The 17,227-nt window shown below is 42.7% G+C and overlaps 1 protein-coding gene across 1 annotated transcript in view; it reads left to right on the forward strand.

Moving 5' to 3' along the window:
- The window catches only part of BICC1 (BicC family RNA binding protein 1), a 123,845-nt gene that overhangs the window by 79,343 nt on the left and 27,275 nt on the right, over window positions 1-17,227 (forward strand). The window contains exons 4-7 of the mRNA XM_070945116.1: window positions 7,241-7,320; window positions 9,863-10,021; window positions 12,013-12,066; window positions 15,940-16,134. Coding sequence (XP_070801217.1) covers window positions 7,241-7,320; window positions 9,863-10,021; window positions 12,013-12,066; window positions 15,940-16,134 — 488 coding nt within the window. The remainder of the gene's footprint in view (window positions 1-7,240; window positions 7,321-9,862; window positions 10,022-12,012; window positions 12,067-15,939; window positions 16,135-17,227) is intronic.

A 17,227-nucleotide genomic window follows, 5' to 3' on the forward strand; every position in this document is an offset into this window, starting at 1 on the left:
AAATTTTTAAGAAGATGAGAGTCCTCAGCTCAAACAGCTTAATGTAAGTTGTGCTCGGAGCTGCAGATCAACATTTGGGGAGTCCTAGATCCTTCAGTCCAGCTCTAGGGAAAATGGGATTTAGCAAGTTAAATCAGTTAAAATCTTGCATCCCTTTTTCTTCTCCTTGATCTTCTGTACCTTCATTGATGTAGGGAAGTTTCTGATGCATCACGATTTTAGAATGCATCATTGTTTTTCCACTTGCACTTGTCTCTAGTGTTATTAGCTGCTCTGAGATGTTTGGCTTGCTTTATGGGATCCAAATTCACTTTCCCGAGACAGTGATTGGCATTTAATAGTTCCCTGATGAATTTGTGTCTGATCTTCCATGAGAAGTAGTTGCAAGTGACGGAATTTGGAGCCAAGAGCTGTGTCATGCCTCCCCCCCCCCACTGTGCCTTTAATTTTTAAACCACTTAACTTCTGTCAGCTGCACCACTCTACTACATTTTTAGCATTCTAGTTTTCTCCGACTTTCTTAACCACAGTGATCCACTGTGTTTGTAACATGAAGAGTTTAGAGACCATCTGCTTTCCACCCTTGGTCTGTATGGGCAAAATAAGCAAGTTGTGAGTGCACTTAGCTGGATTGGTTTCGCTCGATTTACTACAGCAAAATTTGCTCTTAGCGTAATGGAGTAAACAATTTAAAATACAAAATACAAACAGTTTAAAATAAAATACAGCTCAGTATATTTTTCATTCATCGTGCTACAAAAAAGAGTCTTTTTACATTTGGCAGCACAGAATGCTCACATAGTAATCATTTTTATTTCCATCTATCAGGAAAAAAAATTTTTTTACCAAATCATGGTAAAAATGACTTTTCTGAGAGGATGGTATAAGTACTGTAAGAAGATCATTGCAATTCAGAGCACAAATTTTCCTTGAAATTTGAAAGGAGGTTTCAGTTTAATTCTGACCGGTCTGTCCCAAAACGGTTTCATTTAACATTATTTCAGTTTCCTAGAGAAAAAATGGAATACCAGGCAGGTAACTCAATTATCTGGTTGAGAAAGGAGCAGTGTATACAAATCCTTGTCCGGAATGCAATAAGCATTCCTGCCTTGGGCAGGAGGATGGACTAGAACAGGGGTCCCCAAACTTTTGGACCTCAGGGATCACTAAATTCATAATTTTAAATCCCAGAGACCAGTAATATGATCTGCCTAATGACCGGCTGGGTGGGCATGGCTAGGTGGTCATATGACTGGGTGGGGGTGGCCAACTCGATGTCACTCACATTGAGGGGTGCTTCGACGGCCTCTACTCACCCCTCCCCTGCCAGCCACTCCTCGCCTCCCCACCTGGGCTCCTTAGGGCCCCAACAGGAAGCAGTTGTTGGAGCTAAGCAGCCACCATGAGAAAGAGTTGGCAAAACAGCTGGCTCAGTTCAAATTGGATCTGACCGAGAAGGAGGCTCAGTAGAAGCACCTCACTGAGGACTAGGAGCATAGGCTTTCCAAGCAGAGGAATGACCTGCAGGAGTGCAAGGCCAGGTACCGGCGCCTGGAGGCTCAGAGGGTTGAGATGGTCAGCCAGTTCCAGGCCATGATGCACTCCCACTGGAACGAGGCCCTCTGGCTCCTTGCCACCAGCGGCGCTTCCCACCAGCCTTTGGCCAAAGCCCCACACCAGGAGGCTGAAGCAGACCCCAAGTCGGAATTTCTGCCCCCCTCCAACCCACAAAAAAAGACCCCAAAGAGGGAGACTCTTTGCAGCAACACAAATGTTCACTGCACGTATCTGGCCCAGGGGGCATAGTTTGAAGACCCCTGATTTAGTGCAATATTAAAAAATGCAGATAATTTTTCTGCAGACCACCAAAATTTTCTCATGGACCACCAGTGGTCCACAGACCACCAATTGGTGACCGCTGGACTAGAAGACCAAAGTCCCTTCCAGCCTTCGGATTGTATGATTTTTTGAATAGAATAGAATAGAATTTTTTATTGGCCAAGTGTGATTGGACACACAAGGAATTTATCTTTGGTGCATAGGCTCTCAGTGTACATAAAAAGAAAAGATACTTTTTGTGAGCTATCTGGACTTTTTTTGGCTGATCTTCCAAAGGAGAAGATCTCCATTCTCCTTTTGTTTTCAAATCTTGCTAAAGGTCTGATAGGCGTCTTTGTGTCATTAGCCTATTTTCCTCTTGATCCTGCTACTAATTATGGCGGGTCGAACTCTATTCGTAACACTAATTCTGTAGAATTACAGCATTTAAAGCAGCCCAATGCAGCCTCTGTTCAGTGTGGAAAATATACTGAGAAAGAACCTCTGATAGGTGGTCATTTTGGTCACTACGTGAAGCTTTGCCTGGTTTATTTAATAAGCCACCATTGCCTGGAATCCCATAACATACTGAATCACAGCCAAAGAAAACACAAGATGGTTTGAGCGTCTCTTTTTCCCCTCCAGCCAGGACTTCTGTTTTTCTAGCAATCCTTTCAACTCTCGTTGGAGAGATTCAGATCGCCCTCTGCATGACATAGAGAAAAAAAATTGTGCGGGTGTATTGTATGATTTCATAATTTCAAGGACGCCACGTTGCACTGAGATGAGGGTCTAGCGTCAGAAGCTAGTTGTGAAGCTCTTGAGATCTTGCCTGGAACACAAGCAGAAGAGGCTCCAGTCTGTTGCAACGATGCCGTGTGTCAAAATGCACTGCATCATGGGCAGCCCTGTGGGTGCAAAGCTTGTTCTCCTTTACAGAAATGAGCTGGCTGTACAAAAATCATCCAGCTACTTGCTGATGATGTGTAACAACAGCAGATGGTGCTCTGTCCATCCTGGTTTCTAGTTACGAAAGATTTCAGTGCCACATCCACAGAGCGAGACAAAAACCAGGCCATAAGAAGATAAACTACTGGAGCCCTTCAATCCCATTACTCTATTGCAGGGGTCTCCAACCTTGGCAATTTTAAGCCTGTCAGACTTCAATTCCCAGAATTCCCCAGCCAGCAAAGCTGCCCTATTGAGCAGGACTCCAGTGTAGGCTACATTGTTTGTGTCACTAAGCAGTCAATACAAAGAAAGTTTGAAAACATGCCAAACAAGATATACTGTATTTTCTGGCATATAAGACGACCCCCCGACTTTTCCTGTTAAAATATAGGGTTTGGGCTATACTCGCCGTATAAGACTACCCCTCTTCCAACACACACCAAATAAAAATTAAAAAAACATCAGATTTGATTTCAATATGGTAATTTTAATTCAAATGCTTATGACATGCAGGTACTTAGCAGGAAAACTGTCACTTATAAACATAAGGCTGTTTGTCATCAAACATGTAAACATAAAACAGTGCAATTGGATTAAACTTTTCCTAATTCACTCTAAAGCTGAAAGGAAGGATAAGGCAATAAACCCATGGGAGCTGCCATGCTGTTTGTTTTCTAAGCTGTCAACCAAACTGGAACTGATGATGATAGGAGGAAGATAAGAAACAATAGAGAACAGGTGCCGGGCAAGTCCCTTTTTTAACCTACAAAACACAACACAACACAACTGGCTCACCCACAATGTAAAAGCAGCTGAGCTAGACCCAAAATGGCCCCTGCAACAAGCAGGAACCTCACACAGCCACAAAAAGCCCAAAAAAACAACTTTTACACTTTACACACACACAACACAACACAACTGGCTCACCCACAATGTAAAAGCAGCTGTGCCAGACCCAAAATGGCCTCTGCAACAAGCAGGAACCTCACACAGCCACAAAAAGCCCAAAAACCCAACTTTCACACTTTACACACACAAAATTCCACATACAGCTTTGTGAGATTTTGTGTGTTTGTGTAGTTAGAGTGAAACACTACAGAAACACATTAAATCTCAGAAAGCTGCATAAATATTATTTTATTTTTATTTTTTATTTTTATATGAAAGCAGCTAAATTTAAAACTTCCTAAACTTTAAATGACTAGGTCTAAAAAAAGAACAACTAAAAAAAACCCCAATTAACTTTTTTTTTTTTAAAGCTCCCAAAGGGGGAAAAACTTACCCAATAGAACAGGGGTCTCCACCTTGGCAACTTTAAGACTTGTAGACTTCAACTCCCAGAATTCCTCAGCCAGCTTTGTTTTGCTAGCTGAGGAATTCTGGGAGTTGAAGTCCTCAACTCTCTGCCTGCTTGATTGCAGGCAGGGAGATTCAGTTGCTTGCTGATGCAGTGGATTGCAGGCAAGCGAAGCAAGGCAAGCATTGCGACTAGCAGCTAAGGTAAGCAAGCTGGAGGGGGGGGATTTTTGCTACCGATTAGCAGGCAACTCAGCTGGGATGGTCAGAGCTTGGCTCGTCAGAGCCTTTCGGGCTGGTCTGCCTGGTTACAGGAGAATGACACCCGGCGTATAAAATGACTCCCGACTTTTGAGAAGATTTTCATGTGTTAAAAAGTCATCTTATACACCGGAAAATACGGTACTCATTAAGATTACAACCCAGGGGTGTAAAACTGTATTTCGTTGAGGGCCAGATCAGCATTGTAGTTGTCCTCTGTGGGCCAGCCGGGGAGGAGTGGGGGGAGAGGGTACAGACAGCAGATGGGACGGACACCTCCTGCAGTACTCTGCTGGCCAAAATGGGGTACGGGGACTCTGTGCGCAGGCCCCCCCACCCCATTTTTGGCCTGGACAGCCTCCTGCAGCACTCTGCGTGCATCCCCCCACACAAAACAGGGTGTGGGGGAACGCATGCAGCCCCCCACACCCCGTTTTTGCTAGCAGAGGCACCATGGGCCGGTCCTTTGCTATTTCCAGGTTGGCTCCACAAGCCAGATCTAAGCACCCCGTGGGCCGAATCCAAGTTTGACATCCTTGTTACAAACAGAGAGGGCAGGGTTGGTCACTGGAAGGGAACATAAGTCCTTGATTGAGTTGGCATTTAGAGAGTTGGCATCTCAGTTGAGGAAAGTTCCTGCATCTGTATGGATCTGATCAGGAAAAAAACGCCCATTCAGCATATCCCGTATGATATTAATATAACTTTTTAATTCAGTCCTTGAAATTTAAGTCCATAGAAACATACTGCCTCACCTTTTCATTTTTAGAAAATATTTCAACCGTCTATGAAGAGCACTTACCTGGCATCTGTTCTGTAGCATCAGGAGTACAGGTAGTCCTAGACTTATGACCACAATTAAGCCCTAAATTTCTGTTGCTAAGCAAGATATTTGTGAAGTGAATTTTGCCCCCCTTTACTGCGGTTGCTAACTTAGTAACACGGCTGTTAAGTGAATCTGGCTTTTCCATTGACTTTCTTTGTCCGAAGGTTGCAAAAAGTGATCACGTGACTCTGGGACGCTGCAACCGTCATAAATATGAGTCAGGTGCCAAGCATCCAAATTTTGATCACCTGACTCTGAGGATGCCTCAATGGTTGCAAGGGTGAAAAATGGTCATAAGTCACTTTTTTCAGTGCCGCTGTAACTTTGGAATGGTCAGTAAATGGACCATTGTAAATTGAGGATTACCTATATCAGGGATCTCCAACCTTGGCAGCTTTAAGACTTGTGGACTTCAACTCCCAGAATTCCTCAGTCAGCTTTGCTAGTTGAAGTCCACAAGTCTTAAAGTTGCCAAGGTTGGAGACCCCTGGCCTATATAGATTTCTTTCCATCTTTGTCATTCAGCAAAGAAAAATATTTTTCATAAAATGCCCAGTCAGACTTATTTTTCTGTCAGAAATATTACATGGGGACAGGCAGGCTGTTCATAAATATGGGGACAAATAAATCTGTCTGAGAATGATTTGAGAGTCAGTTTGGCACAGTTGCTAAAGGCACCTGGCTAGAAATCGGGAGATGGGGAGTTGCAGTACCTCTTAGGCATCAAGCCATCTGGGTGACCTTGGGCTGGTCACACACTCTGAGCCCTAGGAAAGAGAAGGCAAAAGGCAAGCGGTGTCAGAAAGTGTCGCCGAGAGAAGTGCATGGATTTGTCCATGTAGGCCAGAGGTGTCAAACTCAAGGCTCAGGGGTCAGATCCTGCTTAGATCTGGCCCGGGGCCCACCCTGGAAACGGCAAAGGACCAGCTCGTGGTGCATCTCCCAGGCCCCGTTTTCGCTGGCAGAAGGCTTTTGCAGCCAAAACCAGGGGCGCACGTGCCCCCCGAGCTCTGTTTTCTCTGGCAGAAGGCTATCAAAACAAACTAAAAACAAAGCAAAAGAAGAAATGTTTCCTCTTTTGCATTTGAGCATCCAAGAAGGGACAGGAAAGGAGAAAGGGAAAGAGGAAAGACAAAGAAAAAGAAGGAAAGATGGGAAGAGAGCAAGGAAGAAAAAATAAGGAAAGAGGGGAAGGAAGAGGGAGGGAGGGAGGGAACGAAGGAAGGAAGGAAGGAAGGAAGGAAGGAAGGAAGGAAGGAAGGAAGGGCAACAGCAACAGCAATAGCCTTTAGACTTATATACCACTTCACAGTGCTTTACAGCCCTCTCTAAGCAGTTTACAGAGTCAGCCTTTTGCCCCCAAAAATCTGGGTCTGCATTCTAAACACTGTGCACCATGGATGGATGGATGGATGGATGGATGGATGGATGGAAGGAAGGAAGGAAGGAGATTATAATGAGAGTGAGGGAGGGTCTGAGGGAAGTCCTGCCTTAGCACTTGGCCACCACAGGCGCCCCGACAGGAGTGACATCGAGCTGGCCACGCTCCCCACCCACCCACGCACCCCCCCCCGAGGTCCAACACAACCCTGATGTGGCCCATAATGAAATCAAGTTTGACACCCCTGATGTAGGCAATGATGGTGGTGATGATGATGATGATGGCTATTTGAAACCTGACTGGGCATTTACTCTGGTGAAAGAAAATAAATTTCACATTTCTGTGATTACATGTAGAACTTGGTATGTTCAGCAGTAAAATGTATTACATTCCAGCAGGGTTAATATATAGCCCAGAACCTGTTTTCACTGAAATGGAATTTTTTTTTAACGGACCGACAGGTTCTCTACTCCATCTCAGACTTTTGGAAGTTAATGTGTCTGCCATAAATTAATTCATGATGAAGCTTTGAGGGTTTCTCCAGGAAATATACACTGTCCCTCTTGTGCCGTTGGTTGTATAACCTACCTAATAGAATATGTATGAAAAGCAGAAGGCAGGATGCCTGCTTGTATTAGAAAGATTGGGTGACAGACTCGTTAAGATATTTAGCCTTGGTACAAAGTAATTATTCTTTTTCTTTTAAGATCCTCACATTAAAGTCTCTGGAAAAAGGGAGAATGTTAAAGAAGCTAAGGAAAAGATCATGTCTGTCTTGGATACAAAAGTAAGTTGAAAATTTAACTACTCATTTTTAGGCTAGAATTCTAGGTTTTAGGATATATATATATATATTACTTGAGTGTTCACAAGAATAGAGAAATGGTGATATTTCTATCTCACAAGGGCAAATTTTCTTACTAGAAGTGATAAACAATTTGATATGGATTTTTCCATAGTCGGTTCCTTGAGATTTCAAAAATAAACAATCATCTACCACCATCCACAATTCTGTGAGTAATCGTGATTTATGTAAAACTCAAATCTAGCCAGTTCTGCCATGTGGACACATTTCAAAGCAGTATCCAACCAGAAAGACATTTAATGAGGTACTAATACCACTCTATAAAGCCTTAGTAAGGCCACACCTAGAAACCTGCATCCAGTTTTGGTCACCACACTGTAAAAAAGATGTTGAGACTGTAGAAAGAGTGCAGAGAAGAGCAACCAGGATGATTAAGGGACTGGAGGCTAAACCATACGATGAATGGTTACAGGAACTGGGCATGGCTAGTCGAGTGAAGAGAAGGACCAGGGAAGACATGATAGCAGTCTTCCAATATTTGAGGGGCTACCACAGAGAGGAGGGAGTCAAGCTATTTTCTAAAGCACCCGAAGGCCAGACAAGGAATCATGGATGGAAACTGACCAAGGAGAGATTCAACCTGGAAATAAGGAGAAATTTTCTGACAGTGAGAACAATCAACCCATGGAACAGAAGTTGCCTTCGGAAGTTGTGGGAGCTTCATCACTGGAAGGTTTCAAGAAGACACTGGATTGCCAGAAATGGTGTAGGGTCTGCTTGTGGGGGTTGGACTAGATAACCTACAAGGTCCCTTCCAACTCTGTTAATCTGTTAAAGATCTGTTAATGTAAGGAGTTTGATGTATTTTTGGTGATTTACATCCTTTGCTACAACTATTCAGTGTTGTTTCCACTTAGGTTTTGGGCACCAGATGTAGTCAAGCATCCTGACCTGCTCATAACAAGTAAAATATGTAGCCCAAATAAAGAAGTTTGCAGTCCAGACTGAACTTTTTGTCCCCCCCAAATTTTGTATCTAAACCTTGAAAAAGTCACCTATATTTGGGACAAGGATATTTTCACGGGTTGGTTGTTTGACTCTTGATTCTGTTTTCAGAAATAGTGGGGCATCCAGTTAAACCCTCCTCTGATTACTCATCAGACACCAAACTTCCCAAATGGGCCCAAAGCCCCTATACTTGTGAACAGATTTTAGGAGAGCTTTCCTGCTTACCTTCCCATCTCAGAAAAAAATAATAATAATTACAGTTTTCACATAACAGCAAACTGAAAGTCTTGCTGAGTTTCGGTGCAAGATACTTTTGTAAAAACCAGGCTAAAAATGGTTGTTTTTTAAACATGCATGATCTTAAGAGAACTGTTGGAAAGTGACAAAGTTTTTGGGCCAGCCCCAGATGAATAAAGACTGGCGCACTAAAACATTTAAAAACACTTTTTTTCAAGGATAGAAAATGATTTTCTCAACTTGTTTTTGGATAATTTCTATGCTGGATGTGCATTGAAATTTCATGAGGGATGAAACTATAAATGATTCTGATGCTGACCAATCATTTCTAGACTGGATTTTTAACGACAGACTTTTTGTTTTTTTTTTAAAAAAGACTATTACTTTAGAATTAAATATAGTCATTACTAGGGGACGTGGTAGCTCACGAGCTAAGATGCTGAGCTTGTCGATCGAAAGGTCGGCAGTTCAGCAGTTCAAATCCCTAGTGCCGCGTAATGGGGTGAGCTCCCGTTACTTGTCCCAGCTTCTGCCAACCTAGCAGTTCGAAAGCAGGTAAAAAATGCAAATAGAAAAATAGGGACCACCTTTGGTGGGAAGCTAACAGCGTTCCGTGCCGTTCATGCCGGCCACATGACCACGGAGACGTCTTCAGACGTCTTCGGCTTTGAAATGGAGATGAGCACCGCCCCCTAGAGTCGGGAATGACTAGCACGTATATGCGAGGGGAACCTTTACCTTTACCTATAGTCATTACTATTTAAAAGCACACACTATCTATGAATTTAGTACCACAGAGATTTTTGCTTGCACATTTGAGATAGAGAAGGAGTCCTCAACCCCCGGGCCCTGGGCCCACTACCAGGCCGCAGCCTGTTTCAAGCCAGGCCGCATGAGCAACCAAGCCCCACTTGCGCGAGGGGTGAGCAAGCAAGTGCATGTGAAGCTCCACTTGCGTGAGGAGAGGACACTTGTGTTCCTACACAGAGGTCCATTTGCAGGAATGACGGGCGTGCATGCCAAGATGGAAATATTGTGGATGGCTGAGATAGAGAGCATGGCCACAATAAAAATGTTCCTTTTAGTTTGTACAAAATATTTCCATTTTTAGTTTTAAAAAAAACGTAACCTTTTCTAACTCAGGAAAGGTGATTTGAAATGGACCAGATGAAATCTCACCAGAGAAAATGGGTTTAGATTGGAAACCAAGGCTTCATAAAGATGAAATGTATTCTCTCCCGGGAGAGTGAAATAAAAAATAACCTGATTTTGATTCCAGAGCAATCGAGTCACCCTGAAGATGGACGTATCTCACACTGAGCATTCTCACGTCATTGGCAAAGGAGGGAATAATATTAAAAAAGTGATGGAAGAAACAGGCTGCCACATCCATTTTCCAGATTCTAATCGAAACAACCAAGCGGAAAAAAGCAATCAAGTAGGTATTCTCTGAGCTTCTCTTGAACCCCGAGACTTCTCTTGAACACCAAGTCTGATGAAGACGGAATTGTCTCCTAGGACTTTTTGTGGAAAAGCATTTAGCCCACGTCTCTTAGGAGGGTATCGCTTTCACACTTTGTTTCTTTTGCGTTTGGTGGAGAAGGAGTAGGAAGCGGAGCAAGAGGCAGTATATTGTACAGTAGTGGCCAAATTGTGGAAACCTTTTGGGAAAAGTGTATTTTTGAGGTTTGATGGCTAATAACACCACTTTTCTTTTCTTTTTCTTTTTTTTTTTGGAGTTTCAAGATAATCCTATTCCACTGCTGGAATGGCCTGGGAATAGCCCAGACCCAATGGAAAATCTATGGAGCCGACTAAAGAAACTGGTTAGTCAGAAGCAACCCAGCAATAAAACCCAGTTAATAGAAGCCCTCATTCAATCTTGGTTTCACATGATAACAGCTGCAGAACTAAAAGACTTGGTTCATTCCATGGGAAGACGTTGTAAGGTCGTAATTCATGCTAAAGGTTACTCAACTAACTATTACAGTAACTGACATGGTGATAATTTTTGTATATCTCATTTTTTCTATGGTGATCATTTTGGTATATCCTGTTTTTTCCATGTGTTTCACTTTTCTTCTTTCTACTGTAACTGCTATTCTAATAGCCAATCCTTCATAAAAGTTATTCCATTATGTTCTTGATTAAATTATCTTTCCATTGATATCTAATTTTATGGTACTACTGCAAAAAAAGGTGGTGTTATTAGCTAATTTTAGAAAATACACTTTTCCCAAAAGGTTTCCACAATTTTGGCCACTACTGTATACGTGCAAAATTGCATGTTTTTCCTAAGAAAAGCTCTTTTCCCAAAAAAAAAAAAAAACCATCTTTGGAGATTTTCTTATTGAAATTAAGCCTTGAGGAGCACTAGATGCTTATCCTGGGTGTCTTTGTCCTCATCTTTGTGCACTCAGATAAGTTGTCAATTTTGCATTACCCCTGTCCTTTTATCAGGACACAGCGGTATACTTTTAAAAGGTTCTTGAAACCCAATTGTGTTTCATTCATTGTGTGGTTTTGTCAAATCGCTGTCTTTATTTTGTCCTTGCTTCAACTCTCCTTGTCATTCTGTGCACAATAACTCTGTGAGCATCATAAGTACATGAGCCTTGGTGGCGCAGCGGACTAAACTGCTGTTAAAGTAGCACTTAGTTGCCAGCTGCCTGCAATTTCTGCAAGTTCAAATCTCACCAGGCTCAAGGTTGACTCAGCCTTCCATCCTTCCGAGGTAGGTAAAATGAGGACCTGGATTGTGGGAGCAATAAGCTGACTTTGTATAAAATAGAACACCGCTTGGGGGGGGGGGGCAAAAAAGCCCTACTAAGCAGGTATATACAAAAGTATGAAGGCTTTTGCTTAATGCATTGTAAGCAGCCCTGAGTCTCCGGAGAAGGGCGGCATATAAATCGAACTAATAAATAAGTAAGTAAGTAAGTAAGTAAGTAACGCCATGTCCATCAAAATGTGTAATAAATGTGATTAGTTTTGGTTGCACAGCCTTTTCTCTCTCTGATGAATATAAGAAACTCTGTTTCCTGTAAATTGTGCAGAGCAAAAAATCTCAAAATTTGTTTTTAATTTCCATAGCAGTTCTAAATGCTAGGGCAAAGTTGAAGTGCTCAAGAGGCCACAACTTCTCAGGTGTGTGTAGACAGGGCGTACAAACGAGACCCAGATATTCAGATGATTTTTGCTTCTGTGCCCAACTGAGATGCAGTAGGCTTAAGTCTTTTGTGAATATGTCTACCATCTTCCATTCTCCTTTACCCTCTGCTCCCGTGGATGACCCCAGGGTGACTTTGAGAGTAAGAAACTCGAATTCCAAGAGATCTCGGCAATGCATTGATATTCTGTCAAGGATTCACTATTCTGCCTGCTCCTGCTGTTATTAGAATTTAACTTTTGGTCCTTGCATTTCTACAGGTGTCTATCGCAGGGCAGCCAGCCGGAGTGGAATCGGCCAGAGTTAGAATACGGGTAATTATGAAATACCGGCATGAGTGAATGTTACTTTAAAAAGTTGGGATTCCTCCAGATCCGTTATGTGTTCTGCAAAATTTGCAGCTCAGGGAATTTAACCTACCTGGAGCTGTGTTGTGGCCCACCAGCTGCCAGCGGATCTGGCAGCAGATTCGGACAGTGAGGAGGTTGGGGAGGAACATGGGCCAGTCCTGGAGTCTGGGGAAAGCTCTGATGAGGGCTCTGTGTTGGAGGCAGAGATGGGGCCAGGGCCATCTGACAGTTGTCAGCTGCCTTCGGAGTCGGACATCAGTGGGGCAGAAGAACAGCTGGAGCCTGTTCCCGATGTGCGCATGTGCAGAGCTGCCAGGAGAAGGGAACAACTAAAGAACAAGGGTCGACTCAGGAGTAAAGCCACAGATGGATGGTGAAAGGCCCCTCCCATAGGGAATAAAGAGGAGCGAAGGGGAGGGGAGTTTGCAGGAGACAATTAGTTCATTTGGGTGAAGATCTGTTCCTGCATTCTTGCCAAGTATTGTCGGTTACAGTGTGGAATCTGAAAGATATTGGCCTGGCCACTCTCCAAGCCTGATAAAGGTCGGTAATTGTGAACTATTTTGAAAGACTGTGGGAGAAGAAAGGCTTTGCTGGAGTGGAATACACTGTCAATTAAATAAAAGGGGTTTATCAGGACGAGGACTCAGCTTCGTGCTGCTGGGGAAGCCTCGGTCAGAACAAGCTGCAATTCTACTTATTGTTTTCCTGACTTCCAGTTGCATGTCAAGTGAAGTAGGCCGTCAAGGCAGTGGTGAAATCCAAAAATTTTTACTACTGGTTCTGTGGGCGTGGCTTGGTGGGCGTGGCAAGGGAAGGATACTGCAAAATCCCCATTCCCTCCCCACTCCAGGGGAAGGATATTGCAAAATCTCCATTCCCACCACTCTGGGGCCAGCCAGAGGTGGTATTTGCCAGTTCCCTTCACTCTTCAGGATTACTGCCCCTTAACACCAACTCAATAGGTCTTATCCCTGTAGAGCTTTCCATGTTGCTAAGAGTCCAGGTACGAGAATTAACATGTCAACCTATAAAACCTTAACCTCAGGTGTGCTTTTTCCCCCTCCCATTCCCTCTCTCCTGATTTTACAATACTCTGTAGATTCAGGAAAGCGGGCTCTTTGGTGTGTGAGAAGTTTTTTATCAAAATATATTTTATTCTTCCTGCTTTTTCCATCTTTCCTTAAAACGTTAATCAAATCTACCTGAGAATCAGTGTCACCATTAGATCATTGACAGTCAAGCTGACAGGGTTAAGCTAAGCTAAATTAATCAAGTAAAAATAGCAACTTCCTCAAAATAAGTTTCCCAGACCTAATCTACATATCAAAGGATAAGGTCTGTAAACACAAATAGAGTTAATTAAATTAGGTCTCCCAGCAGAACTTCATGTTCACAAAAATAAACATACCTACACACACACACACACACACACACACACACACACACACACACACCAGGACAAACTCCCCTATAAAATTCTGCTGCTGTACCCCATTTCATTGCAGCCGCCCCTAAAATCAAACTCCTTGCATTTAGGAATAAATATTTCTTCTTTCCTCACAGCTGTCCGGCTCTCATTTTTCTTTATTCTTTTTTTTAAAAAGTTTTTTATTTAATAAACATTAAAAACATTGGACCCAGTGTGACCATCCTGGTCTTAACATACCCATACATATTATTTCCATAACAACCAATATAATTGCTATTTAACATACATTGCTACTTTGTTCTTACATAATATCCCTTGTCTTCATTTGCTATCTATTTACTATTTGTTTACTATTTACATTTATTAATACTATCCAGTATTAATTCTACGAACCCTAAATCTGTTTTGTTCCAACTCCTTTTCTCCTTTCCAACCAATAATACATCTTATTCCAGATTTTATAGTATTCTGTCTCATTCTTGTTTTTGCGTTCTATTCATTTCTGCACAAGTCAAAATCTTCCTTGTTATTTCTTCTTCCGGGGGGGATTTCTTCCTTTTTCCAGTATTGTGCATAAATCAACCTTGCTGCTGTTATCACATGAAGCATTAAGTATATTGATTCTTTGCTATAATTCCCTTTTATGATTCCTTCTTGTGCAACTTTGGCTCGAATTGGAACCCCAAATTATTCTTCTGACGGGTGGCAGCCCCATTGTCTGAAATGCTCTCCCCATCTAAGCAGAGCCTATAGTTTGAGCCCTCTGCCCCTGCCCTCCCGATCTTTGGCCCTGGTAAGGCCAGGGAGAGATAGTCCTTCATCAGTCAAGAAAAAACAGTATGCTCATCATGGTTGTAAAGATATTTGAAGTTGGTAAAGACTTCAGTTTTGTCCTTTAAAATAAATACATGGCCATAACGAGAGTAATCATCGACTACCGTTAAAAAATAACGCCCCTTGCCAAGGGAGAGCCTAAAAGGACCAACCAAATCCATGTGTACCAGTTGATAAGGGTACCTTGCACGTCGGGAAGAGACCTTAGGTATAGCAGCAGTTTTTGATTTTGCTGCCTTACAGATGGCACATTCCAAATAGGTATTACAATTCTTTATCTTAAGCCCATCGGAAAAATCTTGCATTTTCCTAATAACCGGGAAGCTGGCATGGCCGAGCCTGCAGTGTAATATATGTGCACAATCCAAATGTAAAGGTTTACCCATGCACACTTTGTCAACCTTATGTATCTTATCATTACCAGTTTTTGTCTGTGCAGTAATGACAGTAGGCACTGGATTAATGGTCACCTTAGACTTTCTCAGGGTTGGCTGAGAAATTGTGATCTTAATGGGCTCAGCCTTAATGGCTTTGGATGTCCTAGGAGCCGGTTTAGGAGCTTCATTGGGATTAGGTCCAGCATCCTTGAGTTTGGACCACCTGGGGGCTGGCACAGGAGCTTTCTGCTCTATCTGGGCGCTATCCCCCTGTGCCCTCTTATTAGGTGTCTTGTGCCTAATCCCAATGAAGCTCCTAAACCGGCTCCTAGGACAAACTGAAGCCAAGGACAAATGAAGGCAAGCCGAGAGGGAACCAGGTTGCCCATGAAGGAAGTGCAACTGAGATGCTTGGATTGGAAGGAGCAGGCTTTACTTCTTATACGCTATTAAAAATGGGGAATTCTACAAGCTTGCAAATACTTTCATTCTTTGCTTCCTCTGAGCTTGAATTGCTTGCTGAAAATCATTGGTTTTGGCTTCCTGCTTTCATCAGTCACTCTTAACTTTCTACGGTTCTTGGATTTCTCTGGAGCTCCCTTCCATGCCTCATTGCTGCCTGGGCACAAAGCCCGAGACTGCCAAATTCATTAGGGCTATTCCTATATATTTTTTCTGTTTATTCTAGTGGTCTGTGGTTCTATTGGGTTTTTCCTCCTTCTCTTTTATATTGCATTTAAATATATTGTTCATTGGGGAGGTGGGGGAACCACGGGGAATGCATTGCGTGAAATGCAAAACTGAAATACTTCCCGGTTTTTCCTCTCTGCTCCATTCCTGAAAATCCACCAGCGCCAACGAGAAGCAGAATCGTTGCCTCTGAATTGGCAACAAAGACTTCCCACTTTTTAATAACAAGGGGCTCTCGATGCGATGGCTATGCAGAGTAGATACGACCCATTCAACCTAGAAATAAGGAGGAAATTTCTGACAGTGAGAACAATCAGCCCATGGAACAGAAGTTGCCTTCGGAAGTTGTGGGAGCTTCATCCCTTGAGACTTTCAAGAAAAGTTTGAACTGCCATTTGTCAGAAATGGTGTAGGCCGAGGGGTTGGACTAGATGACCTATAAGGTCCCTTCCAACTCTGTTAATCTGATTATTTGCTGTGGATTTGTTTCGCTTGCTGTTCCAGGAACTGCTGCCCTTGGTGTTGATGTTTGAACTACCTATAGCTGGAATCCTTCAACCGATCCCCGATCCAAGTTCTCCCACGATTCAGCATCTATCGCAGACATACAACATTTCGGTGTCCTTCAAGCAGCGTTCTCGGACGTACGGCGCGACGGTCATGATCAGAGGCTCCCAGAATAACGCAAGTGCCCTGAAGGTGAACGATGGTTGTTCTGAGCTTAATGGTTTTAGGGAGCTGTGCGATGGGGTGCTTTTTCTCGAGAGAGTGGATAGTAAATGGGGCCTGCAGATGCTTCAGGCTTCTTCTGGTCCAAGAGGGAAGGAGAACGTAGATCCCGAGAGCATAGTTCAAGCATAATATCAATTGCAATTGGAGACTGCAAGTAGAAACCAGAGTTTGCCGAGATCACATACCTGTGTTCAGATTTCAGGGTGGCCCTGCTTACAACTAAATTGGCAAAAACACGCCATGTTTGCCCAAGGAGTTTGTGCCAACGGTTTTATCTTAACTAATGTTCTCTATGCTGCTGTGCATAGATGATGACGATAATACCCATTTTTTTTTTAACATACTGTTTGCTTCCACGCATAAACAAAGAATAGAATAGAATAGAATAGAATAGAATAGAATAGAATAGAATAGAATAGAATAGAATAGAATAGAATAGAATAGAATAGAATAGAATAGAATAGAATAGAATAGAATAGAATAGAATTCTTTATTGGCCAAGTGTGATTGGACACACAAGGAATTTGTCTTTGGTGCATACGCTCTCAGTGTACATAAAAGAAAAGATACATTCGTCAAGAATCATAAGGTACAACACTTAATGATAGTCATAGGGAACAAATAAGCAATCAGGAAACAATATCAATATACTGTAAATCGTAAGGATCCAAGCAACAAAGTTACAGTCATACAGTCATAAATGGAAGGAGATGGATGATGGCAACGATGAGGAGATTAATAGTAGTCATCTTTCCCTACTTGGGTTTACTTGGTGATTACCAGAGTTTGTTCTTACAGGATAATTTCCTACAAACAGGTTATTAAGCCTACTGGAATGAGCAAAGCATTTTGTTTCAAACGTCTATGGAGATGTCTCCATCATCTGGGTCCTGGTTGTCCCAAAGGTGCCTTTTTCAAAATGCAACTGGATTTTCCTGGGGTTCCCCCTCCCCCTTTGAAATTGTTTCGCTTCTCATCCAGGAAGCTTCTTCAGAAGAAAATCCTTCTTGGATGAGAACCGAAACGATTTCAAAGGGAAAAAAAAACTAATGGCAAGAAA

This window comes from Pituophis catenifer, unplaced genomic scaffold (genome assembly GCF_029215685.1).
Source record: "Pituophis catenifer annectens isolate HBS135680 unplaced genomic scaffold, rPitCat1.0.hap2 SCAF_6, whole genome shotgun sequence".
NCBI classification, from domain to species: Eukaryota; Metazoa; Chordata; class Lepidosauria; order Squamata; family Colubridae; genus Pituophis; species Pituophis catenifer.